The following is a 26,748-nucleotide window of genomic DNA, read 5'->3' on the forward strand; positions in this document are numbered from 1 at the left end:
ACTTCTGGAATATTTTTTTTTACTTTTCTTTTTTGCCTCCAGGGTTATTGCCGGGGCACCACGAATCCACTGCTCCTGGAGGCCATTTTTTCCCTTTTGTTACCCTGGTTGTTTTACCATTGTTGTGGTCATTATTATCATTGCTAATGATGTCTTCGTTGTTGGATAGGACAGAGAGAAATGGAGAGAGGAGGGGAAGACTGAGAGGGGGAGAGAAAGACAGACACCTGCAGACCTGCTTCACCGCCTGTGAAGCGACTCCCCTGTAGGTGGGGAGTCGGGGTTTCGAATCAGGATCCCTACACTGGTCCTTGCGCATTGTGCCACGTGCGCTTAACCCACTGTGCTACCGCCCGACCCCTACTTCTGGAATATTAACTATCACCATTTTCCCCTTTCCAAATCTGAAGTGTGCCATCTCCCCCAACTCCCACCACCCCCATCACTTTAACTAAAGAATAAAATCAGGAATGGTGGTTTTTTTTTTTTTTTAAATGTCACTTCTCTAGATCTCTGTGGCATCTGGAAGACAAGTCTTGCAATTATTCTGTGGGCTTGAGAGAGGCAGATGGATCCACCCCTCCCCAAGGGAGTGTCAAAATCAAAAGAGAAAAATCGACACCTCTCCTTCGCCGCAGAGACCGGGGGATTCTCCTCATGTCGGCTGTGCTGGGTTGGATCGTCTCTTCCCAGACCTGCACTGGCCTGACTGAACCCTGTGTGCTGTTAGCTTGGAGTTTAGTGACACCAGGGGTTTGGAGAGGATTTGGGAACTCTAAGGGGTACCGGGAGTATCATGGCATCTCTCTCTCTCTCTTTCTGCCCCCCAGGCTTCAGAAAGATTGAGCCTGCTAAATGTCCCTCCATAGCAACTGCTGTGGAAAGAGAAGACTGCCAGGACTGAAACGCCTCTCCCTGGGTTCTGCCCTCAAACCCTTCTCAGAGTGTGAACTCGGGGTGACAGGCCTCTGGGTGTCAGGGTTTCTCCGCTCACAGCTCACTCCTACCTCCCTCTGCAAACACAGAGACAGACTGTGGACCCATAGCTGCAGGGGGGTGGGGGTGGGGGGTGAGGTGGGGTGACGGCTGGGCCTTGTGATCAAGCTGGCCATGAGCAATGGTTTCTGTCAGAGTCACTTTCAACGGAGACAGTGGTTCATGTCCCAGGCAGGTCATCCAGCCACAGCGGTTCCTCAGGACCAGGCCTGGCTCGGGGTTTTATTTACTATTTTTTTTTTTGGGGGGGAGGGAAGATGGGGGCGTGGAGGACACCCATGGACAATGCCACTAACAGGCACAGGCTAGAAATGAGTACCAGTGGCTTTCAAAGAAACCTCCTGACAAGAGGCTGGGTGGTGGTTCATGTGGCTGGGCGCACACGTCGCCATGCGCAAGGATCAGGGTCGATCCCCTACTCCCCACCTGCTGGGGGGAAGCTTCATGACTGGTGAAGCAGGTCTGAAAGGTGTCTGTCTTTCTCTCTCTTTCTCTATCTCCCCCTCCTCTATTTTAATTAATTAATTAATCTTACCAGAGCACTGATCAGCTCTGGCTTATGGTGGTGCAGGGGACTGAACCTGGGACTTTGGAGCCTCAGACATGAGAGTCTTTTTGTATACCCATTATGCTACCTACCTCCACCCTCTCCCCCTCCTCTCTCAAGATCTCTGTACTACCTAATAAAATTAAAAGAAAGAAAACAAAAAGGACTCTGGGAGCAGAAGATAAGCAGCACTGGGACTGAGCCCCAGCGATCACCCGGTCACGTTAAAAAAAGATATAAGCGTGTGGTCTGGGAGGTGGTGCACACGGTCTAGAGGGATGTCTTGTTCTTTCTCAATCCTTTTTTTCTCATTAATAAGTGAAATAAGTAAATAAATAAAATAAACCAAGTAGTGTCCCGAGAGCTTTGTGAATCCCAAAAAAGAAGAAATAGCATCAAAAGCCAAGGCTGCGCAGCCCCCCCCCCCCCCCCCCCGACTGCTACGGTCAGCGCCCACCCGCTCAGGCCCCGCAGTTCAGTTCGGGTCATTTCGTTGCTCCAGCGCCACTTCTCACCTCTCCCCCCACAGCTTCCCCCGCTTTTTGGTGGGAGCCCCCTCCCCTGGGACCCTTCTCTCAGGAGCCGGAGGGGTCCCCCAAACTCTCTGCTTCATCTTACCGCCTGCTCCAAGCAGAGAGAGAGGGAGGGGAAGAGAGAGTGGAGGAGAAAGGAAGGGGAAGAAGAGAAAGAGGGAGGGAGAGGAAGAGAGAGAAGGGGGAGAGACAGACGGAGGGAGGGGGGGGAGAAGGAGAGAAAGGAAGAGAGAGAGGGAGAGAAGGAGGAGCGAGAGAGGAAGAGGGGGAGAGGAAGAAAGAGTAAGAAAGAGAGAGGGAGGGAGGGGAGGAGGAAGGGGGGGGACTCGCCTCCTGGCCAGGACAGAAATCCTGGCCAGCTCTGCAGGTGGGCATGGGTCAGAGGTCACGGTCACTGCCAGGATGCTCTGTATGGGTCCCCTCGCTCCCCTACCCCTGCAGCCTTTCCTTAGAGCAGTGCCCTCCCCATCCTCACAAGAGCTTTGCAGGCTTCAGCTTCTGTCACAGACTTTCTTTTTGTCTGTTGTCAGCAGGGTGTCACCACTCTGGGCTGATATTTTCAGACAGAAACAGACAGCCCGAAGAGGACAGAGCCACCCCCCTCCACCCCCGGCCTGAACCTGGGTGGTGTTCACAGCAAGGCCTGCGCCCTCCCGGCTGAGCTGTCGCCCTCAGTCTTCACTTGCTGCTGCAGCTCCCCACACAGAGCAGGGGATGGGAGGGGTAGGGGTGGCCAGGCCCTGGAACTTTCTGGGCTGAAACACCTCCAAACTTTGTCGTCTGTCCCCCCGCCCCCCGCCCCTGCCACACACACACACACACATACACACACACACACACACACAAAGTGGGACTTGGTCCTGGGGTGGCTCCCTGTTCGCACCCGCTGCTGAGCACTTGGGGATGGTCCAGGGCAGCCCCCCCCCCCAACACTCAGACCCTGCACTCCATCTTCCCAGACCCCCCACAGCAGCACACAGGTCTCAGTGTGAAAGCACAAAGCACAGCACTCCCCACTCCCACAATCACTCCAAAGAAAACAGCCCCGGCAGCGGATGGGAGGACTAAGCGCAGAGCTGGGAGTACCTAGGTCCAGGATCCAGTACTTGCAGGGGCCCGGTGGCCCTGAGCTGACCGAGGACAGCGGGTCCAGGGAGTCTGGGTGCTTGAGTCTGTTGGGCATGGTGTCCCAGAGCTCAGCCAGGCGGGGAGCCTCAAGGTCTCTGGTTCTGGTCCCTAACTCTGGCTGGAGCGACCCCTGCCTGGTGGCACCGGCTGCCTCAGTGCCTTCACCAGGCTCAGGGGCAGGAGGGGGTGGGCGCGGGGGCTCCAGGGGTGCTGCTGGCCCCCAGCCCGGCCATGGCCAGCCCTTCCTCTCTGCTGGCGCCTTGCTCTGCGCTCTCCCTTTCTCTCCCCTCTGTTCTTTCTGCTTTCTCTGCTCTGTTCTCCTCTGTTCTGTCTTCTACCCTCTATCTCTGATCTCCTTTCTCTCCTCTCTCTCTCTGCTCTGTTCTCTCTGCTCTCCCTCTCTCTCTCTGGTCTCCCTTCCCTCTCTGCTCTCCTCTATCTCTGATCTCCCCTCAATCTGCTCTCTTCTCTCCTCTCTCATCTGTTCTCCTCTCTGCTCTCTTCTCCTCTCTCTTTCTCTGGTCTCCCCTCCCGCTCTGCTCTTCTCTCTCTCTCTCTCTCTCTCTCTCCCTCCCCTCTCTGGGGCTGCATGTGTGGGAAGGCCGGCAAGGGCTCACATTCTACCACAGTGCCTCTAATTGCAGCTCGGGGAGATTCTCAGGCAGCACAGGGAGCCAGATGTTCCTGCTCTGCCTGCGGGGGGGGGGGGGGGGTAGGGGGGATGTAAAATGTGGGCTCCCTCCCAGAACCCCGCCTTCTGCTGACTCCCGAGGGGACTTGATAAAGGGAAGAAACGGTCTGTCATCGGTCCAGCAGAGCAGTGAGTGACATCATTGCACAGCAATGCCAGCCCTCGCCGTCCGTTTATTAAAAACATACTCACCCCCCCCCCCCCCCCGCCCCAGCTCCCTCGGAGAAACAGCCGCCCAGAGCACAGCAAGGCCACCCGCCCGCCGCCCGGCCTCAGCCCTTCTTTCTCCCTTTGTGGAAACTGGACACTTTCCCTTGAATGCACACAGGCTTCTTTCTAGTCCTTTCTCTCAGCGCTGCCTGTGGCCTCTGGCCTCCCGAACCCTGTATGGGTCCCCCTGGCCAGCTGCACCCCTTCTCCGTCTTCCCTGGCTTCTTCTCATCTCCCCACCGGCGCCCCCAAGAGTTTATTTATTCATTTTCATTGTTTATTATGATTATTATCATCATCATTATTTGAACCAGAGTCCTGCTCAGCTCTGGCTGATGGTGGTGCTGGGGATGGAACCTGGGACTTCAGAGCGTCAGGCAGAAAAGTCTCTTTGCTGAACCGTTATGCTGTCTCCCCAGAATTTAATATTTCTCTTTTCACCTGGAATATCTTCCAGCTCCTCCCTCTCTTTCTCTCCCTCCCTTTGCACATACCTTCCTCCCTCCTTCCCTCCTTCCTAGTGCCCTGCTCAGCTCTGACCAGTGGTGGTGCTGAGGACTGAGTTTGGGACTTCAGAACCTTAGAGATGAAAACTTTTACACATCACTGTGCTGTCTCCCCAGCCCCCGGGACAGTCTTCTCACACCAAGTGGCGACCTGGTCCATGGAGATGTGAGTGCTCTGGTGAGGCCGTGCCACATGTTCAAACCTCTTTTTTCTTTCTTTAAAGGGCGGGTTATTATCATTCGCTACAGAGAGGCAGGCGGCAGCACACCCGGCTGAGTGCACATGCGATCATGTGCAAGCACCTGGGTTCAAGTCCGCCTCTGTGCAATGAGTGAACACATTTTTCAGGGGAAAAAAATTTAAAAAAAGATACAGAGGTGTAGAAAGAGAGAAAGAGAGAGAGACTCCAGTCCTGACTGACATGCCAACCAGGAGACCATGGCATTACGGTCTTCCTTCAATACAGCGACAGTTGGGCTTGACCCTGGGGTGTGCACCTTGTAAATAAAGCAGCAAACTACTCAAGTGAGTAATTTCGTCAGGCCAAAGATGTGCGTTAGTGCGTGTGTGTGTGCGTGTGTGTGTGTGTGTGTGTGTGTGTGTGTGTGAGAGAGAGAGAGAGAGAGACAACAGAGCCCTGCTCAGCTGAGGCATAGGGCCAGTCCAGGGGTTGAACTTGTGGCCTCTGGGATCTCAGACATGGACGTCCTGTGCTCTAAGGCTGAGATATCTCCCTGTCCCCCCTTCATTTTTTTTTTTTTTTTTTAACAAAACCATCTGCTACCTTCTCGAGTTCTCTTTATAAACCAGCCAGTCAGCTGGCAGAGTGGAGGATGTGCAGGCCCGAGGCTCGCTGACTCTTCACACCTTGCAGGCATGGGTACCTTGCCCTCTCCCACACGCCCCTGAGATCAAACAGATCTTGAAAAACTAGCCCTCCTCACTTCTGCTCTTAAATCTGCTGGTCTAAGTGGGCCCATTGATGGTGGTGTCTGCTATAATGCTAAGAAAATGCGTCTTTCTTAGCTCCTCAGGGGAAAAACAAAACAAAAATAAACAGTCAAACCTTGGGCTCTCCCTCACATTGTGAGAACTAACTAAATAAATAAATACAAAAGTCAAAGAAAAAAACAAACTGTGAGATGGGAGGGGCTTCTGGTTTCTTTCAGAGTGTAAGCCAATCAGGACCCGGAAAAGTGCTCTGAAAACTAACAATGCTGGCTGAAAAAGAAGGGACGAATCCTGGTGACCAAGGAACGCAGCTTTGGAAACTTCCCTCAACATGACTTCTGCAACATGGGAACTGGGATTTATGGCCCCACATTATGCCTGACATTCTTCTCAAAAGAGCAACAGGCCATATGTCCGTTCCCGTCTATAAATGGTCCCAGGCTAGATTCCTGAGCAGGCAAGAGATGGGATTCTGCACAGAGCACTTTTTATGTGAGTGAGGAGGGGAGGGGGGGAGAGAGAGAGAAAGAGAGAGGGAGAAAGAGAGCATTATTACCAAATAACTTTCCCTCTTAAAAAAAAAAAAAGGCTGTAAAAATGATGTCCCAAAGGAAATCAACTTAATCGACATTCTTGGGTTTCATTTACTCTTTTTTTCCCCTTTTTATTATATATTTCACTCTGCCCTATTCCAAAAACAGGAGACTGCCAAGTCAGGGCCGTTAATTATAAGAGAAAGCGGAGGAAGGGCTGACGGGGGAATGAGTCACTCGATATGAGAAACAGCTTCTTCTCCAGAGAGGAAAAGGGAGGTTGCTCACAGATGAGTAAAGTCCAGGGACGCTTCTCCACGGCCTGCTGTCAAGCTCACCTCTGTCCCAGGAAGGCAGGACACAAAAGGAACAAGGAAATAAAGGGAGGGGGTAGCCTACCATTTCTCCTTCCTCCCTTCCTTCCCATCAATGTGACAGGACAGAGCACTGGCTGTGTAAGATGGTCCTTTATAAAGTGAGGAAAAGAGACCCGTCTGCAGTAATGGCATCATATGACCCCAGTACCCTGAGGGAGCCATGGCTGGATGACCCACAGAACCCAGAGACTCCAGACCAGCAGACGTGAGCAGGAGAGACCAGGGAGAGAGAGGGAGGGGGACAGGCCACGAGAAGGAGACGGGAAGCAGGAGAAAGCTTCCAGAAAAGAGTTTTGAATTCTGAGGTTCTTTTCTCCCTTCGCAGCGCCATTAGGGATTGAGAGAAGAAATGGAGAGACAGAGATGGGATATAGATAGATAGAGAGAGAGAGAGAGAGAGAGAGAGGGAGAGAGAGAGAGGGACAGAGAGAGAAAGAGAGAGAAAGAGAGAGAGAGATGGAGAGGGGGGGAGATGGAAGAGAGAGAGGGGTGAGAGAGAGAGAGAGAGAAAGAGAGGAGCCAAGGTACTGACTGCTCTACCATCCATGGAAGATCCCCCCCTCCACACACAGGTGCTGTCCATGGTGCTGTCAGCTCCTGGGAGTCTGAACTCACATTCAGCTGAGCAGGACCCAGGGGGTGGCTGCAAGGGCAAGGGCTGGAGGGGGGGGGAGAAGGAGGAGGAGGGGGAGATGAGGAGGGGAGGAGGGGGAGTAGGAGGGGGAGATGAGGAGGGGAGGAGGGGGAACAGGAGGGGGAGATGAGATGGGGAGGAGGGGGAGAAGGAGGAGGGGGAGGAGGAGGGGAAGGGGGGGAGGAGGAGACAGAGCCTGGGGACTTCTATCAGACAGGGAGGGGTCTCAACAGAAGCAGGTGACCAGGAGGAAACTGGAAGCTGTAGTGTGGGTGGTACGAGGTGACGGCCGTGGTGGCGGTGGGGGCTGCAGTGGACGGGGGCTGGGGGTGTCTGCCTGGAGAGAGAGGAGGCATCCAAGCAGGAAGCCTGGCCAGGCAGTGAGGGGCCTGAATGCCCAGGACCCAGAGGAAGGAGAGAATGGTACAGCTGGTCTGGAAGAGGGGGCTGAGCTAGGCGAGGACAGAAGCCCCATGAGAAGAATCCTAGCTGGGGCGAGCGACAGATGCCTGGTCAGCTAGACAGGCCTGTGGTGCAGACATCAGAGAGGCGTCCGTGTGTGTGTGTGTGTGTGTGTGGGGGGTGGGTTGGTGGGTGGGGGTGGGAGCGTGGGGGGCGCTGGGAAATCCTGTCTCGGTGCCTCCGGTCTGCTTTCAATTTACATGCAATTGCAGGTGGAGAGAGAGAGAGACCAGAGTACCACTCCGGGGGCTGAACCCAGGAACCTCTGCGTGCAAGTCCTGTGCTCTACCGCTGAGCCAGCTCCCCGGTCAAGAGAGGAGCTGTTGGGTGGGAAAGGCCTATTTCCCAGAGGCGGGAAACTCTCTCCGTCACTGTGCTGGATGTGCCCGTCACCACAGCCTACAGTCTGGGGGCTGGGGATGCCCTGAGGTTTCCTGAACACGGGGACTGAGCCCTCCAGCCCCCATCCCCACCCCGCCTTCCCCTCTGAGCTGAGTCTGCAGAGCTGGTCCTGAGTTCCTGGGGTTCCACACACAAAGCCGCTCCTGTCAGCAGGCCTTTGCTTTTGCCCAGCTCTGGACTCTACAGAAGATGCCTCCTGGGAGCAAAATCCTGGCCCCCACCCGGGCTCCTTTCAGCACTCAGCTTCCTGCCAGGCCACAAAAGCACCTTTCTGTGGGCGAGCTCCAGTACCATATCAGGGGGGCTTCCCAGAGGCCCAAGAGAGGCTCCTTTTCATCCGTGTCCCATGTCCCCCCTCCCCCCCCCCCATCCTTTCGAAGCCCAGGGGATCTTCCCTGGCTCTGTGTCTGCAACAAACCCAACATTCACATGCTCCTCCCTCCCACCCCCATTTCCTCTTTCACATTTCACTCTCAGGCCCAGGGTCTGAGGGTTTGTATCAGCTGAAGGAGAGGGTGGGGGCGGGAGGAGATGGGAGATGTGACTCGCAGATGTACTGTAGTCTGCCACCTGAGACAGTACCTCCCAGATGCATTTCCTGGGGAAAACAACAACAACAACAACAACAACCCAAACAAGAGTGTTCTAAAAAGAAAAAAAATATTCAGAGCAGCCCTGCCAGCTCCTGCCAGCTGAGATGTGGTTGTGATGTCCCAGTTCTGTTCAAGTTTAGAGAGCTCGGGATCTGGGTCCAAAATTGCCTTAAGGGCCCAGGAGGTAGGCTGGGGGTGGAGGGAGCTCCCCAGGAAGCCTCTTCCTATGCTTTGATTTGGGGATGAGTGAGAGGGGGATAGGGATAGGGAGGGGTGCAAAAACTTTTAGCCCCAAATGAATATAATTTAAAGATTTTTTTTACATAGTTATTTATTCCCTTCTTGTTGCCCTTGTTTTTGTAGTTATTGATGCTGTCATTGTTGGATAGGACAGAGAGAAATGGAGAGAGGAGGGGAAGACAGAGATAGACACCTGCAGACCTGCTTCAAAGCTTCTGAAGTGACACCCCCCCCCCCCCGCAGGTGGGGAGCCGGGGGCTGGAACCGGGATCCTTATACTGGTCCTTGCACTTAGCACCACCTGCACTTAACCAAGGCTAGTGCACCAGATGGGCTCCAGAGGCTCCAGGTTCAATACCAGGAGCTGCCATGCAGTACTGAGTTCGTCCCCTCCCTGTCTTTGTAGCCCATCTTTAAAGAATATTTCTCAGGGGGCCGGGGTGGGTCTTCGGCCTCTGCTTTGTATAGACTGTTAGCTGGCAACAGCAAAAACTGCCTGGGTATGAGGGTGGCATGGGGGTGGTGGTTCCAGCATGTCCCAGAACCCTGGGCAGCACAGGCTCAGCACAGCTTCCAGGTCGGGGCTGAGGGGCTCCACACACAGCCCTCCCCCTCCCTCGGCCGGCCTGAGTGCACCGGGGAGCAGTTCAGAACGCACCTTCAGAGCAGGCCCCGCTGCAGTGCCCGCTCACGGAGTGAGGAAAGAAAAAGGAGAAAAGGTGAAGGAGAAGCGTAAAAATAAAAAGAGGTCACAGCACTTCCTTTTCAACTCCAACTCCAGGGTTCAAGCCTACCTGGAAGAAGCCAATCATCCCCCTCCCCTTGAACCCGGGGCCACAGCCACACCCAGCGGACCACCCACCCACCCACCACTGCCCAGATTCACACACAGTTGGGCCAGAGAGGCCAGCGGATGCTCCAGTCTGAAAACACCCTGCCTTTTCTCTCTGGATTCCTGGAGAGACAAAAGCCTGACGTCCTGAGCCCCACAATCAGGGTATATTTCGGGCCCCCAAGGATCCGGAATGTGGTGGGGAGTGTAATTAAGGAGGGGGAGCTGGGCAGGAGCCATCTCCCATGCTGCCCTATTTAGCACCTCGCTGTGACTAACCCCCGGGTTGAGCCCAGATGCTGGGTGCAGGGGGCAGCCGGAACATTCTGGATCTACCCGAGAAGGGATTTGCAGGTGGCAGAAGATAGGGGGCGTTCTCTCGAGTCCAAAAGACTGATCGTGAATGTACCCCCAAACTGGGAGGGGCTGGCTATCTGCCGGAGTCACGGCAGACGTGAATATAGCTGTGACTCAAAGCCCCGCTTGGTCTGGGCGAAAAGCCGTCTTGGGTTTTCTCTAGAAGCTACGGACACATCTTTCCTAAGAGGGTCTAAAGTCGCAGATGGGCTTCTCCCTAAGGGGGGAGGGGGGACCAGCAGTGGGGTGCGGACCCCACACAGAAGTGACAACAGAGAGAGAAACAGGGGAGCCAGCGTAAAGGGCAGCAATGAGGTCAGACAGGAGCACTGGGGGCTGGGACAGCGCCGGGATGGACAGACACTCAGGCTCTTGGCCAGGAGCCCCGGATGAGCCCTCTGGGCCTCCAAGCACACATGGCGGGGGGAGGACACTTTCCATCTTTCCATCATTGCCTTTACCATCATTTATTCATTTATTCATTCATTTATTTATTTATTTTCACCTCCAGGATAACCCTGGGGCTCAGTGCCAGCAGTAAGAAGCCACTGCTCCTGGTGGCCATTTCCCCCTCCTCCCATTTTATTGGACAGGACAGAGAAACTGAGAGAGGAGGGGAAGACAGAGAGGGAGAGAGAGAGAGATAGAAACCCACAGACCTGCTTCACCCCCTGCAGGTGAGGAGCGGGGGTAGCTGGTCCCTTTGCTTCATACCATGTGCACTTAACCCAGGGCGTCACTGCCTGGCCCACTTTACTTATTTATTTTTACCAGAACCCTGCTCAGCTCTGGCTGATGGAGGTGCTGGGGACTGAACATGGGACCTCAGAGCCTCATGCATGCCAGGCTTCTTGCTGAACCACTGTGTTGTGTCCCCAGCCCGTGGCCTTTATCTATGGGGGTCGTTACAGAAAGCCAAGTGGCTTCTGGTTCACAACCCCCCTTTCAACTCAGAGATGCCTCTCTCAGGAGCGACCCGGGGAGGGGGCACAGTGGTTTGTACGACAGGCTTTTCCTCACGCTGGGCATGCCGGGGCCCCAGGTTCAACGCCCAGCGCCTCCGGAGCTCTGATGAGCAGACCAGCGGACCCGGGAACGCGAACGCTGGGCCGAGCGCACGAAGGGGCACTGCTAGGGGCCGAGGCCGTCGTCCTGAGTGATGTCAGCTGGAGGAGGAGGAGGAGGAGAATGGACACCAGCTGGTCTCAAGGTGGGGGGGTGGGGGCTGGGGAGGGACTCAAACCTCAGTAGAAGGTGGACTTGCCCAGCACACCTAGAGTCTGTCTCAGTGTGGGGGTGACTGGGGGGGAGTGAAAAGTTGGGCATCCCGTGTGCTTTGTGGGAGGGGGAGGGGGAAGAGGTTGAAGGGAAGAAGGGGGAGGAGGTGGGAGGAAAAAGAGAAGGGGTGGGGGGAGGAGGGGTGGGGGCAGGGAGAGGAGATGGGAAAGGGAAGAGGAAAGGGGGTGAGGGGAAGGGCAGAGGGGAAGAGGGAGAGAGGGAAAGGGGGAGGAGAGGAAGGAAAGAGGAAGAGAGAGGGGGAGGAGGGAGCAACACAGAGATGCCCCAGTGACCCCCACCTTGTGGGTCTCCCCCATATGCAGGGATCGTCTGGGCCGCAGCCCCGGGTGCTGACAGCCCACGCAGTGGGTGACATGCGTGTACACACACACACACACACACCAGCCCCGGGGCCATGGTAGGCGCCCTACCTTTGTGGTTGAAGATGCCCTCCATCTCCATGCTGCTCCTCGAGTGGGCGATGCACAGGGAGCCGCAGGGCACCAGCCCCTCGGCGGCGGGGGAGCGGTCGGTGGTGCGCACCAGGCACCAGTCGGGCTTGTCGTGGGGCCGCTCCAGCACCTCCACCGTCTGGCCACGCCGGATGGTGAGCTCCGAGCTGTTGCAGGCCGTGAAGTCGTGGATCACCACTGTCAGCTCGCAGCCGCCCGACAGCTGGCGGGGGGGGGTGGGGGGGGGGCCGACAAGGATGAGGGTCGGACGGACGTCAGGCTGCCGGATCCCTACCAGCCCTCCGGCAGCCCACTCAGACCCCAAAACTCCTGGGGTGGGGAGCACAGGGCTAGGGACCCCTCCCCCGCCTGTGTGTTCGACGGTGCCATTACATGTCTAGTGGCTTTTGTTTCCCTGACCATCGTCGCCACGGAAGTGCCAGGGCTCAAACCTGGGACCTTGGGCCTGCCAGTCCTGTCCTTGACCACTAAGCCCTCTCTCCCTGGCCCCATCTCAGTGTTTTTCAGGCAAAAAAAGACAACACAACTCTCTCTATCTGAATCTTACAAAGTTATTTCACTTGGCAGGCAAACGCCATTTGATGCCATTTTCCAAGGTCAAGCAAAGGACTTGGGAGCTGGGCCTCTCGCCACCCTTTGCAGTCCACAGCGGGTCTTGGGTGCCTGTGCCTCGCCCCGGGGGGTGGGCCATGAGCTCCTGTTGAAGGCTTGGCTCTGTGCTCCCCACCACCGGTACCCACCCCCAGGCTGTGGGTGCCTTCCCTGCCCTCATTCCAGGCAGCCCCAGACTTCACTTCCTGTCTGCACAGAAGTGGACAGGAAGTCCACTTGGGTTCCCAAATCAGACCTTCTAGAAGGGACCGCTTCCTGCAGGAAGGTGTCTCGGCCTGGGGTGGGGGGGAGAGGGGTCATGCCACCCCGTCTCCTTGGCCCCCACCTGCCCCGAGCTGTGAGGCAAGCCATCCCTTCTGCCATCCCTTCACCAGCCATCCCTTCTGCCCTAAGGCCCCGGCTTCTCTTCTGGTGCTGCCTCTGGGGAATGGCCCTCACTGCTCTCCCCCTTCTCCCTGTTCCCCCCTCCAGGGACTGGAGGATGCCTTCCCTGTCCTTCCTTCCCCGCCCTGCCTGGCCCAGCCAGCATGCCCCGGGCTCTTTTTCAGCAGTTGTCTCCTGGATGCAGCCTCTCCTGATGCCTGAGCTGTGTTCTCACAGCCCAGAACTGAGCTTGGCCTCCGCCTCCCAGGCATGCTCAGCCGCTCCTCCTCCCTCAGCACTGAGGTTCCAATCGGAGACTGTAACACAGCCCCGAGCCACGGCCCGGGACCAGCTAGTGGGTGCTGTCAGACACCTACCAAGCGCGCTGTGTGCTCAGTACCAGTCATTCTCTCCGGGGGCCCTCTGTGCACCGACGGAGCTGCCTGACTGCATTTTCACCCTTGAGTTTTCCTTCTTTTCTTAGGGGCAGTTCCTGGGGCCTTGCACAGTGTCCACACCCCCCGCCCCCGCCCCCGGCCGCCACCTGTGGAGCTTCCCTTTGGGGCTCCCAGTGCAGCGCTGAGGTTCGAACCCTGATCCTGTGCAATGGTGAGGCATGTGCTCTACCAGGTGTCCCCCTCTGTCCCCTTATGCACAGTACAGATCCCCCTTTTGGCCAAAGCATCTCTGCAAACAATCAAGGGGGAGGAAGGGTTATAGGAAGAGGCCTCAGCCTGGGAAATGTCTCCTTGTGAGAGCCGGCAGGCAGGGAAGGGGTTAAGCCCCTTCTAGAAAGAGAGAGAAGGGAGGGGAGCTTTCTGGGGCAGGGGTAGGGGGCAGGCCCCTATGGGAAACCCTGTGCCTGGCTGGGCCAGAGGGGGGCCTCTTCCTGCTCTGCTGTTCTCCTAAAACTGGGTGCCCCCACCCCCCATGGAGCCCCTAACCCCCAACTCATCACCAGGCCTGACTACGCTTGCCTGCACCACCCCCCCCCAGGTCCGGGAAACAGGACTTCAGGACGGGCCACCCATCACCGGCCTGTCTGCAGTCACTCTGGGGATTCCTGTCTCAGCCCTATGTGCACTCCCTGTGTGATGGGGGAGATTAAGCCTGGACCTTTTTTTTTTATTCCCCTTGGAGTTGCCTTTTCTCTTTTTAAGCCCCTTAACAACAGACCAAAAAAAAAAAAAAAAAGAAAAAAGCTATTGGAAACATCTGTGGACTCTACAAGTGCAGGTGCTCTGACCACGAATCACAGACTATCATCAGTACATGAACATTTTTGATTAAAAAAAAAAAGCTTCAGAGGGGGCAGGGTGGTGGTGGCACACCCAGCTGAGCACACATTACTATGGGCAAGGATCTGGGTTTGAGCCCCTGCTCGCCCCCTGCATGGGGAAGCGTCACCAGGGGTGAAGCAGGTCTGCAGGTCTCTGGCTCTCGCCCTATCTCCTCTCCCCCCTCAATGTCTCTCTGTCCTAGCCAACAAAGACAGAAGGGGGGGGAGGGAAAACGGCCACCGGGAGTGGTGGATTTGTAGTGCTGGTACCAAGCCCCAGTGATAACCCTGGAGGCAATAATTAAAATAATAATAATAATAATAAAAAGCTTTGGAGAACTCAGTAACCAAAATCTAGGACCAGAACATTTCCCAAAGGTGCTAAAATCATAAAGGAGAAATGCTACCATTTTCCCCGATTTCCCCCTAAGATTGCCCTGGTCCAGGAGTCTCCGTTCACTCACACACATGACTTTGCCAGGCAGGAAGCTCTGTGGGTGCCCGGTGAGGACTGCTGGGAGAGGCCCCCAAACTCCACCCTTCTAGGAGCTTCTCCTGGTACAGTGTTGCCCGCGTGTGGTTCCTGGGTGAGCCGCCTTGGAACCCAGCTGCGTGATCAGCAGAACCCGGCCAGGACTCTGCAGCCTGCATTCTCTCTCAGAGTGACTGCAAAGGGCCAAGTTGCTCTGTTTGCCCCCAAAGGTGGAAACACCGGCCAGGGGCCTTGGCCGCGTTCCCGTCCATCCACACCTGCTCCCAGAACAGCCCTCCCACTCCCGGTTTGTTGGAAGATGCCTGCTCTCTCTGTTTGGAGCACCAGAGCCCAGCTCAGGGCAGAACCACACACAGGGGAATAGCTCACCGGGTCAGGCACCTGCCCTGTCAATGAGCATGGCTGGCTCAGGTTTGACTCCTGGCACCACATGGGAGTGCTACTAGAACCAGGGGAAGCTCCAGAGCTATGGTGTCTTCCCCAACTCTGTCTGGATGAGAAAGTGGCAATGGAGCGGGGAAGATGCTTGTGCGTGAGGCTCCAGCTTTTAACAAAAAGTACACATGTGTGTACACACACACACACACACACACACACACACACACACACACACACACACACACACACACACCAGCCTGGTTTGAAGGGCCAAGCCCCAAGACAGAGGGCGGAAGCTGTCAGGGGGGTGTTGTGGGGGCTGCGGGTTCTCACCGCATGCAGCGGTGCAGGTGGGTGTCAGGCCTGTTTCCGGAGAGCAGTTCAAAAGGAGAGGGGGGCGCCAGGGCTAATGAGAACCAGGCCCCCCACAGCAGAGCCAGGCCGCTCTGAGAACAGGCTCACAAAGGAGGCCTGTAGAGCTGGGGGGGGGGGCGGTGTGGAGGGGGTGCAGGGGAGCAGCGAGGCAGAAATGTGCTCCAAGAAGCCCAGGCTCCCTCCTCCGCTGTACCCGCTCCTGGGCAGTCTGGCAGAGGTGTGTGCTCCCCAGGAACCCAGGGCCCTGCGCTGTCCCCCCCCACCCCACCCCGCCCCCCACAAGTTCAGAGTTTTAATGGAATGAGAGACCAGAGCACTGTTCAGCTGTGGCTGATGGGGGTGCTGGGAACTCAGAGCCTCAGGAAGGAGAGTCTTTTGCTGAATCATTACGCTGTCTTCTTGGCCCTAAACATTTATTTCATTTGATAGGACAGTGAGAAAGTGAGAGGGGAGAGAGGGAGAGAGAGGGAGGGCTACAGAGAGAAAGACACAGGAAAACCCAGCCTCTGCTCAGCTCTGGCTTAAATTGGTGCTGGGGATTGAACCTGGAGCCTCAACGTCTCAGAGAGTCTTTTGCAGAAACACTGTGTTGTCTTCCCAGCCCTAAATATTTATTTCATTTGACAGGACAGAGAGAAATTGGGGGGGGGGAAGAGGGGGAAAAGAGAGAAAGACACCTGCAGCCCTGCTTCACCAATTGTGAAGCTTCCCCCCCTGCAGTGGGGACTAGGGGTTTGAACCCGGGTCCTTGTGTGTGGTGACACGAGCTCTTAACTGCCACTTGGTCTCCCGCTGCTGAGTTTCTAACAGGACCAAGGGGACAGACTTAGACATGGAGGGAATGGCAGGACCTCAGGGAAAAAAGGGGTGGGGCAAATATATATCAATATAGACAGTAACAGAAATAATAGTCGACCCATATCTGTGGCCTTGGGAGAACCACTGCAGTTTCCAGTGGAGGGAGTGGGCACACAGAACTCTGGTGGTGGGAACGGTGTAGAATTATAACCGTTTTGTAATTTTATAAATCAATATTAAATCACACACACACACACGTTGCTTGCAAAACAGGAAGAGTTTGGGGTGAGTGTCTGTGTGGGGGGACACAGGGAAGCCTGTCTCTATGAGCAGGCCTATTGGGCTCAGCGGGTGCCCCCTCCACCCCCTGAATTGCTGACAGTGATGCTCCCCTGAGGAAGGGTCTTCCTTGAGAATAGAAAATGGGGCCAGGGAGGCAGCTCGGTAGCTCAGTTGCCTATGTGTGAGGCTCTGGGTTCACTGCTGATACATTACAAGACGTAGAAGCCAACATACACCTCCCTACACACATGCACAAAATGAATGAATGAATGAATGAATGAATGAATGAATGCAGGAGAGGTGGCCTAGTGGATAAAAACACTGGACTCTCAGGCATCCATCCATCCGTCCATGTATCCACCCATCTATCCTCCAATCCACCCACCCTCCACAGTATCCATTTGTCCACCTAGCCACCCACCCATCTACCCTTCCAACTGTCCACCCCTCCACCCCATCCAGTGAACCGTAGACAGTCCAGCCGCTCTTTTGCAGAAGTCCTCGCCTCCTCCCCCCACCCCACCCCACCCCCACACACCTACACCATCTCTGCTATCAGGGCTCTGTCTTCCCAGCTCAGTGTGGATACCACCCCGGGTGTGTGTGTGTGGAGGGCTCACTGCCTGCCTCTGGCTGCACCAAAGAGCCAAGGAAGTGTCTGGAGCCAACCCAAAAGATGCCCTCCTATCCCCCAGCATCATTCCCGGGGTCTCCAGAGTCATGGAGCGGGGCTCTGGCTAAGCTCTCACCTCAACAGGCTTCCCCGCTGAACTAGAAAGCTAGAGCCAGACTGCTCTGCCCTAGGACATTCTGACAGACCCCGAGGTAGGGCAGCCCAGAAGGAAGGGCAGGCGGGGGAGGGGGCCTGAATCGAGTCCAGGCCCTGATGCCAGCTCAGCCGGGGCCCTACCTTGTCGCTGTCCAGCGTGTTCTGTGACGTCCGGGAGGCGATGGAGATGGTGTCGGGCTGGCTGCTGCCATCGCCCTGGCTGTCCAGGTCCTCTGTCTCCCTGGGGAGACAGAGACTTGTGTCAGCCCCGACAATGCAGTGCTGCAGGATGGCATTCCTGACTGCAAGATGGGGAGGTGGCTCCCCTGCTCACGGGGGCCACAGACCCTTTGCTCAGAGAGGTAGGAGTCAGCTTGTGTGACCGCAGCCGCTGTCTTCACCTCCGGGAGACAAGATGGCTGGTGGCCAGGCCGGGGTTGCTCGCAGGCACCAGGCAGAGCACCCCCTGGGCCCCACTCACACTCAGTCGCGGGACATGCCCCACACGAAGGCTTCCTGGTACAGGGCGTGCAGCAGACAGAGCACCTGCTTCCCGCTTGCAAGGCCCTGGACTCCAACCCACAGCCGACACCTCAGTCCCACCACAAAGATGGAGGAGGAAGACAGACACAGTCGAACTTGACCCAGGTCACATGCTAGCTCTAGCTCCATCCATCCATCCATCCATCCATCCATCCATCCATCCATCCATCCATCCGGCATTCTAGCTACCTTTCTACTCATCTGTCTGTTCATTTATCCAGCCATAAACCCACATCTATCCTTCCACACATCATTCATCTGTTCATCCACACATCCATCCCCCCACCCACTGGTTAGTAGCCCTTCTACCACCTGGCTGTTCTTCTACCCAGCCATCATCCATCCATCCAGCGGTCTAGCCACCCTTCCACTCGTGTCTGTTCATCCATCCATCAATCCATCTACCACTGCACCTATCATTCATCTCCCTCGTTACCTGTTAGCCTACTCATCTATCCACCCATTCTTCCATTATCTGTTCATTCATCCATCATAAAACCATCCGTCTACTCATAATTCATCTGTCCATCTGCCCGGTCACCTGTCCATCCTTCCATCCATACTGTTGGGAAATTGTGAGGATGTGGTTGAGCTTGGCGGGGCTTGACTTGAGGGGACATCCATCCTCTCGTCTTACTGGATCCCTGCCTCACAAAACACCCTGTACTCCTGATACTATGGCCTGCTCCCTTATTATCTACATAATCCTGGTTTTGCCTGAAAGATCCCCACCCATTCCATTCCTTCCATCTATCTTCTTTCTATCCTCAAGACCCTCCCTGCCTGCAGGGTATTATTAATCCTACCTAAAACCCTCACAACAGTTGCTAAGTTGCAACAGTCCTACCTCCTCAGCCCCTTTTGCTTTTCTCCACCCCTTTCCTAGCCACTTCCAGTTCTGCCCTTTAAAAGCCTTGGCTCTCTGAGCAATAGAGAATCGAACTGCCTTGCCACCATGAGTCTGTTCCTGAGTCATGTCCCTCACATTGCTGAGTGAGTAGCAGCCCAGGCTGGCTCCGGTCGTGTTCTCTCCAACCCAGAGAGTTTGCGCCTGGGAAGAGGCACCCAGAGAGCATGCGCCCAGGAAGAGGCACCCTGCCCCATGCTAGCCTGGCACATACATTCATTCATCTGCCCACCACTGGTTTACCTGTCCTTCTACCCATCTATCTGTTAACCACTCACTCATCAATCCATCCATCATCCACCTATCCCCCGGCCATCCCCCCACCTGCTGGTCTAGTCACCCTTCTTCCTATCTATTTATCCATCCATCAATTCAGCTATCATTCAGACACACCATTCATCTGGGGAAAGGTGGGGGAAAGCCACCCTGCCCACTTTCCATGGGACTCCCTGGTGCTGACCATGGTGCTGAGAGAGGAGAGACCCCTCACAGCCCTGCCCCACCCTCCATGGAGGGCCCTCTGGTGCTGTCTATGGTGCTGAGAGAGGAGAGACTCCACAGCCCTGCTCCACCCTCCATGGGGGCTCCCTGGGTGCTGTGCCTGGTGCTGAGAGGAGAGACTCCACAGCCCTGCCCACCCTCCATGGGGCTCCCTGGGTGCTATCCATGGTGCTGAGAGGAGAGACCCCACAGCCCTGCCCACCCTCCATGGAGGCCCCCTGGGTGCTGTGCCTGGTGCTGAGAGAGGAGAGACCCCCACAGCCCTGTTCCACCACCTATGGTGCTCACCCTGGTGCTCTCACATGGTGCCTAGGCTGGAATTCCAGGGCCGTGGGCATGGTAAAGCATGAGCTCTACTCTTCCAGCCTCCCCCTGGACTCACTGCCTCTTCCCTGGGGTGGGAAAGGAGACCCGTGGGGGAGGGCCTTCACCCACTGAGTCCAAGGAAGCCCCCATCTTGGGGTGCAGCTGCACCAAGAGCAGACTGCACTTTGAGAAGCACGCCCCTTGAAGTATCTGAAACCAGAGCTTTGCAGAGTCGGGGGAGGGGGGTGTGGAGTTCCCTGAGAGCCGCCCCTATGCCCACCATCGATCACCCTGGGGTGTGCACTGACCTGCGTCCCTTCTGCCTGGTGGCTGGCGCCGTCTTGGGGATGTGGATGGGCTCCTTCAGGGCACCCTTGAGGTGGACGGTGCGTTCTTGGATGACCTCGCGGATGTGCTTGATCCAGTCCTGCTTGTTCTCTATGCTGGATGCCTGGGGGTGGGGGTGGGGGATGGAGGGAGATTGGGATGGGGAATGAGTCCCCACATGCCTGCCTCCCTGCAGAGGGGCACCCAGGCCTGACGCTGCTCACACACAGCCCTCACTTGGGCTCCTCCTTGACCAGGCCCCTCCTGCTGCCCAGTTGCCTGTGTCTGAGGTTCTTTTCAGGGCCTCTGGACAGCCCAGGGCAGACAGGGATACAGCCACCCCCAGATCAGAGCCTCCCCGAGGCTGTGGGCAATGGCCAGTGGTGGACAAGGGGTCAGAGGTTACTGTGCACCTGTGCACTTACAAACTGACAGTCCTTAGGTTCACACAGTGGCTCCCCTCACTCCCTGGGAGGACCCCACGAAGTCGGGACTCCCCAGCCTCCTGTTGTAAGGGAAGGATGCCAAGTGGATGTCAGACTCGCACCCATGGCCACATGTCCTATGGCAGCAGGAGTGGGATTCCCACTCCTATTAACCTGTAATCTTACAGATCACAATTCATTAAATATGGGCAGGGAAAAAATAGACTGCGTGTCTCAAGTTCTTTTTATTGTTTGTTTGTTTGTTTATTTATACCACAGCACTGCTCAGCTCTGCTGCGGGGGATTAAACCTGGAGCCTCAGGCATGAGTCTCTTTGCATAACCATTATGCTGTCTACCCCTGCCCTGTCTCAAGTTCTTTAACTGCCTAGATTTTAGTTCTTAGTATATATCCTTTAGTCAAATTTGTACACTGACTGGGTTCTGACACTGAAAATAACTTTTCTTTTTAAAATACTAAGTTATATACAACCTTAGGCCAGAGGTCCTGTCAGCATCTAAGATACAGTTACTGGCAGATAACATTAAATGACAAATCACGGTGAGGGCAAGGACAGGGTGGGATTTAACCATGGGATTTTCCAAGAAGAACAAGCTCCCGACTAACCTGCTTATCATCATCATCATCATCATCATCATCATCATCATTTCTTTCTAAGACCCAAGCCACAAGCAACCTACCCTATTCTCTTAGATCCCAACCTCAGCTCCCCAGAGCCCTGCCCCACTAGGGAAAGACAGAGAGAAACAGGCTGGGGGATGGATCTACCTGCCTGTGCTCCTGTCCAGCAGAGAAGCAATTACAGAAGCCAGAACTCCCACCTTTTGCACCACAAAAAGAATTTTGGTCCAAACTCTTAGAGGGGGAGAAATGTTAAGAGGAGAAGACCAGAGAAATAATAGTTATAGAAATAACAGTCAGCCCATATCTGGGGACACAGAACTCTGGTGGTGGGAGTGATGTGGAACTATACCCATTATCTTACAATTGTGTAAATCACTACTAAAAAAAAAAAAAAAAAGTGGGCCTTCCGGCCTCCCTCTGCTTTGCCATGGGGTGGGAGGTGGGTGGGCCACTAGACTGATGACAAGGTGAACAGGAACAGGCTCTGATACTAGCACCATGGACCCCTAGCTGTGTGTGTGACACATGGGACATCGCTTTTCCTGGGTTCTGTCCCGTCACCCCCCACCCCCAGGAGATGTCTGCTCGGTTCTTTCTACTCACTGGGGGGCCAAGGGTCCCCTTATCGGGAGCCCCCCCCCCAACACCAATGCCACTCCCTGGACTCAGTTGAAACCACCCTCGGTGACTGCAGAGACTGGGAGGTGCCCCGCACACTCAGCCTCTGAGCTCTGGGACGTGGAGTGTCCAGGATCACGGCAAGGAGATGAAAACTGATGGCCCTCTTGCCACATGGGCTGCTTTTTAGTTGGGGGACATGTCTGGAAGGTGAAGCAGATGTGCGTGGAGGGAGGAAGCAAAGCTTTGCTCTGAGATTCTGGTGACTCCAGGCTGTTTGCCAAGTCCTGCTTGGGTGGGGTTGATGGGAATTTGGACAAGAGAGTCTGGAGGAATGCTGAGAACCACGGCCGTGCTGGAGGGTGTGTGCCTGACACAGACGTTTAGAGGGAGAGGCACAGATGAGTATGTGGGACTCTCGGTAGAGTATGGAGGCAACTAAAGAGCACGGCTCCGTGACTCCGAAACCAGCACAGGGAATCCATCACCGTGCTTTACAGGGTCAGGAGGGCAATTTGTAAATAGAAGCATAAGAAGTGAACCATGAACAAGGAAAACAGTGTCAAACGCCCAGTTGCAGAGAACGGCAAGACAACAGAAGCAGTAAGCAGAAAGGCCCCAAGCTGTTCAAGGGGGGGATTTAGATGCAGAAATCTCCTTCCTATGAAAATGGCTAAAGGTGAAGACTTCTGCTTTATCCTTACTAGGCAGTCACTGCCATTGCCTGGTACCACCAGTGTTGTCACTCTCCCCACTGTCACCACCACCTCTCCGTCCACATGGTCTGCAAAAATCCACACCCCTACCTACAACATCAACACCTACATTATAACACACATCACCACCGGCAACACCAGAATCTCATCTTTACCACGACCACCTGTACCACTTCCACCATCAATTCCCCCATCACAACCACAATGGCCTTTATCATTCATCACCACCACAACCACCACCACCTCTACCAGCATCAGCACCAGCACCAACACCACCACAAATACCATGGCCTCTATCATCTTCAACATCATCAATTCCACTATCACTTCTATTATCTCTATGATCCTCAACACCACCATCTCACATTAATGAAGACAATACCTTCACCAGAATCCAAAGAACTATCTCTACCATCACCATTACTATCCCTACACCACTATCATCCCTACACCACCAACCATCCCTACACCATCATCATCCCTACACCACCATACAACACTACACCACCATCCATCCTTACACCATCATCCCTACACCACCATCATCCCTACACCACCATCCATCACACCACCATCATCCCTACACCACCATCATCTCTACACCATCAACCATCCCTACAACACCATCATCTCTACACCAACATCCATCCCTACACCACCATCCATCCCTACACCACCATCATCTCTACACCACCATCATCTCTACAATACCATCATCCCTACACCACCATCCATCACTACACTACCACCATCCCTACACCACCATCATCTCTACACCATCAACCATCCCTACACTACCATCATCTCTACATCATCAACCATCCCTACACCATCATCCCTACACCACCATCCATGACTACAACACCATCATCCCTACACCACCATCATCTCTACACCATCAACCATCCCTACACCACCATCATCTCTATACCACCATCATCCCTACACCACCATCATCTCTACACCATCAACCATCCCTACACCACCATCATCTCTATACCACCATCATCCCTACACCACCATCATCTCTACACCATCAACCATCTGTACACCACCAACATCTCTACACTACCATCCATCACTACACCACCATCTATCTCTTACCTCCACCCGCCCAGAGTCAGCTCTGAAATGGATGAACACATCCCTTCCTTCAGCTTTTCCTCATAAATCACACACACGACTCAAAACTCCCCAGGAAGATTGTTCTGTGGTAAAGCCCACAGGGAGTCTTATTCTTCAGCTGGACCACGAGCGCTCTGCCATCCTCCGGAAAGCAGCCTGTGTCCGGCTGAGCTATCTGGGCGTGTTTTACTGGCTGCACCCTTTGGCAGCTCGCTCCTGCAGTTCATCTGGGTGGATGAGGTAAGCAGTAAGGCTGCGAGCCGTGAGCACACTTTCCTCACACAGGCCCAGCCAGCTCATACTCAGAGACTGGTGCGATCCAAAGTTTACGGGGCTTCATGCCAGGACTCACAAGCACTCAAGTCGGCTGGGTAATCAGTCATAAGTTCACTGCAAAAACCACCCATCGCTCCTGTGAGAATCAGACCTCGGAAACACCATGGCTTCCACTGCAAGAGAGACGTTCTCCGGGGTAAGCAAGCCGAGCTGCTAGGGTGGTGCTAGCTGGTGGTGGTGTGTCTGTGTGTCTGTGTGTGTGTGTGTGTGTTTGGGGGGCGGGGGTCAAAAGGAGCCTTGAGACACAAAACCACCGAAGCCAAGTTCCCGCACCAGAGCCCCACGAGGCTTCCTGGCTCAGCCCCGACATCCTCCCAGACTTCAGCAGCGTCTCCGCCTAGACATCCTCAGGCCTCTCCTGGCCTTCCCAGACGGCTCAGGACACGACAGCCCTGCCAGATTCTCCCCAACACAGAAGGAGGAGGGCACAGGGGACACCCCTCCCACCCTGTGTGGACCCTCCAGGAGGCGAGGATAATCCAAGCGGACATCGAGTGAACTATCTGAGGGCACAATCCCCTCCAGAAGACCATCTACTCAAAGCTCCTTAGTGTTTCCGAGCTTGTCAGAACACGCCATTCCTGTCTCCCCGCATGAATGGGGACGCCCCTCTTTCCTGGCCCTTAAGTCAGGAAGGAAAAGGGCCCAGGGTCCCAGCAAGTTGCTTGGTGTGAAGACAGTAGAAGATCTCAGATTCACCGGGCACCCGTTTTCTGTTAGAGAGCTGAGGCCGAGTGTGGGGCAGGCGTGGCCTGTCTCTCTGTCAGCCTTCATTCTGCACCCTGATCTCCTGCTCCCTTACTTTGCCTATGAGCTTCATCTTAAGATGGGGAGGTGGGGGGAGTTGATGACGTCTCTCTTCGCTGAGCATGGGCTGGATTCATCCTACCATCAAGGACACAAAAGGAGCTGGGAGGGTGTCAGGGGACGAATAAGCAGTGCAACTGAAATGATAGGAGGGGACGTGAAGACCGGTCTGTGAAGCCGCCACAGACACCATGCTGCCGGGGACGTACCTTCAACACGATCTTATTGTCCGAAGTTGGGGTCCTCCCCACCCACAGGGCAAACTTGCAAGGGTCCCCTTCCACGTGCTCCGTAACACCCAGCTCCGAGGTCTGGATTAAAAAGAAAGGAGAGAGAGAGAGAGAGAGTGACATCGTTATGGAGACGAGAAAACTTGTAGAAGGTTAGAGAAACAGAATGAGAAGACAGATTCCGGGCAATGCGGGGTCACAGGAGAGTCAGCATGACGGCGTGTTTTCATGGAGGGCTCAGACAGGAGCTCATTTTAGCCCCCAAGGGGGCAGATTCTGTTCTAACTGGTTTTTGTTTGTTTGTTTTTTCCCTTTGCCACCTCGGCTTTGTGCCTGTAGGATCCCACTGCTTCTGGCAGACTCCTTTTCATTCCACAGTGAGCAAGAGGAACTGGGGAGACAGCATAATAGTTGTGCAAAAAGACTTGCATTCCTAGGGCTCTGAGGTCCCAGGTTCAATCCCCAGCACCACCATCAAACAAAGACTCTTTATTTTCCTCTCTATCCCCCCTCATTTAAATAAAACAAAATTAAAAAAAAAAAAGGATGAAAGAGGAGACAGAAGGACAGACACCACAGTACTGCTCTACCACTCATGAAGCTTCCCCTTCGCACAGTACTCTCTCCCACTGGTGGTAGCCGAGGGCTTGAGCCTAGGTCCCCCTATGTGGTAGTGTGTTACTAGCTGGGCTACCTCCTGGCCCCACATCTTTTGCATTCTTGAAGGTGACAGCTAGCATCTCCTCCAAGTCCTCCAAGTAATCCTAGGGGAGCTCTGGTGCCCATCCAAAAGGAACCTCAAGTCACTGAAACCACTGGGGAGGTAGCAGAATGGTTCTGCAAAAGAATGTCACAGTTGAGGCTCAGGTTCAATCCCAGCACCACCATCAGACCATCAGCCATAGCTGAGCTGGGCTCTGGTTTCTCTCTCTCCACAACCTGCACAACTCATTAAAAAAAAAAAAAAATAGACAATGTGTGTGTGTGTGTGTGTGTGTGTGTATTTACTTATCTATACACAGATATAAATAAAATTGGAGCCCAGGCAGTGGTGCACCTAGTTGAACACGCCCATTACACTGTCCAAGGACCTGAGTTCAAGCCTCTGCTCCCCACCTGCAGAGGGAAACTTCATGAGCAGTGAAGCAAGCTGCAGGTGTCTCTCTTCCTCTATGTTCCCCTCCACTCTCATTCTCAGTTTTCTCTGTATCCTATCAGGTGTCATAGAAAAGCAAAGCAAAGCAAAAAAAAAAAAAAAAAACAGCAGGTAGAAAAGAAACGGTTACTGGGAGTGATGAATTCATAGCATTTGCACCGAGTGCCAGTGATAACCCTGGTGGCAATAAATAAGAATAAAAATATAGATATGATTAAAAATAAACAAGTAGAACCTGAAATGGAATTGGCATATCGCACCAAAGTAAAAGACCCTGGGGTGGGTGGGTGGGGAGAATACAGGTCCATGAAGGATGACAGAGGACCTAGTGGGGGTTGTATTGTTATATGGGAAACTGGGGAATGTTATGCATGTACAAACTATTGTATTTACTGTTGAATGTAAAACATTAATTCCCCAATAAAGAAATTAAAAAAAATAATAATAAAATTAAAAAAATAAAAAGGGGGGGTCGGGCGGTAGCGCAGCGGGTTAAGCACACGTGGCACAAAGCGCAAGGACCAGTTTAAAGATCCCGGTTCGAACCCCCGGCTCCCCACCTACGGAGGGTTGCTTCTCGGGTGGCGAAGCAGGTCTGCAGCTGTCCATCTTTCTCTCCCTGCCTGTCTCCCCCTCCTCTCTAGATTTCTTTCTGTCCTATCCGACAACAGCAATGACAACAGTAATAATAATGACAGCAAGGGTAACAACAAGGGCAACAAAATGGGAAAAACGGCCTCCAGGAGCAGTGGATTTGTAGTGTAGGCACCGAGCCCCAGCGATAACCCTAGAGGAAAAAAAAAAAAAGACATACAAAAAATAAATAAAAAGAATTGAAACTCCCCTTAGGGGGCAAACCGACGGTCTTGGAAAGGAGTCTGAAGCCAGGGAGACCAAAGCGCCGTCCTGCAGCACATGTGGTTGTAACAAGGGGACCCAAGAGGAACAGTGTCCGGCTTCCCCACCCGCCTCCCCACCTCCAGGGCAGGAAGGGGCTCATTATCATTCAGAGC

The 26,748-nt window shown here is 54.5% G+C and overlaps 1 protein-coding gene across 1 annotated transcript in view; it reads right to left on the bottom strand.

The window, feature by feature from the left end:
* Positions 1-26,748, bottom strand: part of TRIO (trio Rho guanine nucleotide exchange factor) — a 232,244-nt gene that overhangs the window by 54,970 nt on the left and 150,526 nt on the right. The window contains exons 32-35 of the mRNA XM_060191927.1: positions 24,559-24,660; positions 19,659-19,801; positions 17,235-17,334; positions 11,703-11,946 (exon numbers count right to left, since the gene is read on the bottom strand). Coding sequence (XP_060047910.1) covers positions 11,703-11,946; positions 17,235-17,334; positions 19,659-19,801; positions 24,559-24,660 — 589 coding nt within the window. The remainder of the gene's footprint in view (positions 1-11,702; positions 11,947-17,234; positions 17,335-19,658; positions 19,802-24,558; positions 24,661-26,748) is intronic.

This window comes from Erinaceus europaeus, chromosome 5, assembly GCF_950295315.1.
Source record: "Erinaceus europaeus chromosome 5, mEriEur2.1, whole genome shotgun sequence".
Taxonomy (NCBI): Eukaryota; Metazoa; Chordata; class Mammalia; order Eulipotyphla; family Erinaceidae; genus Erinaceus; species Erinaceus europaeus.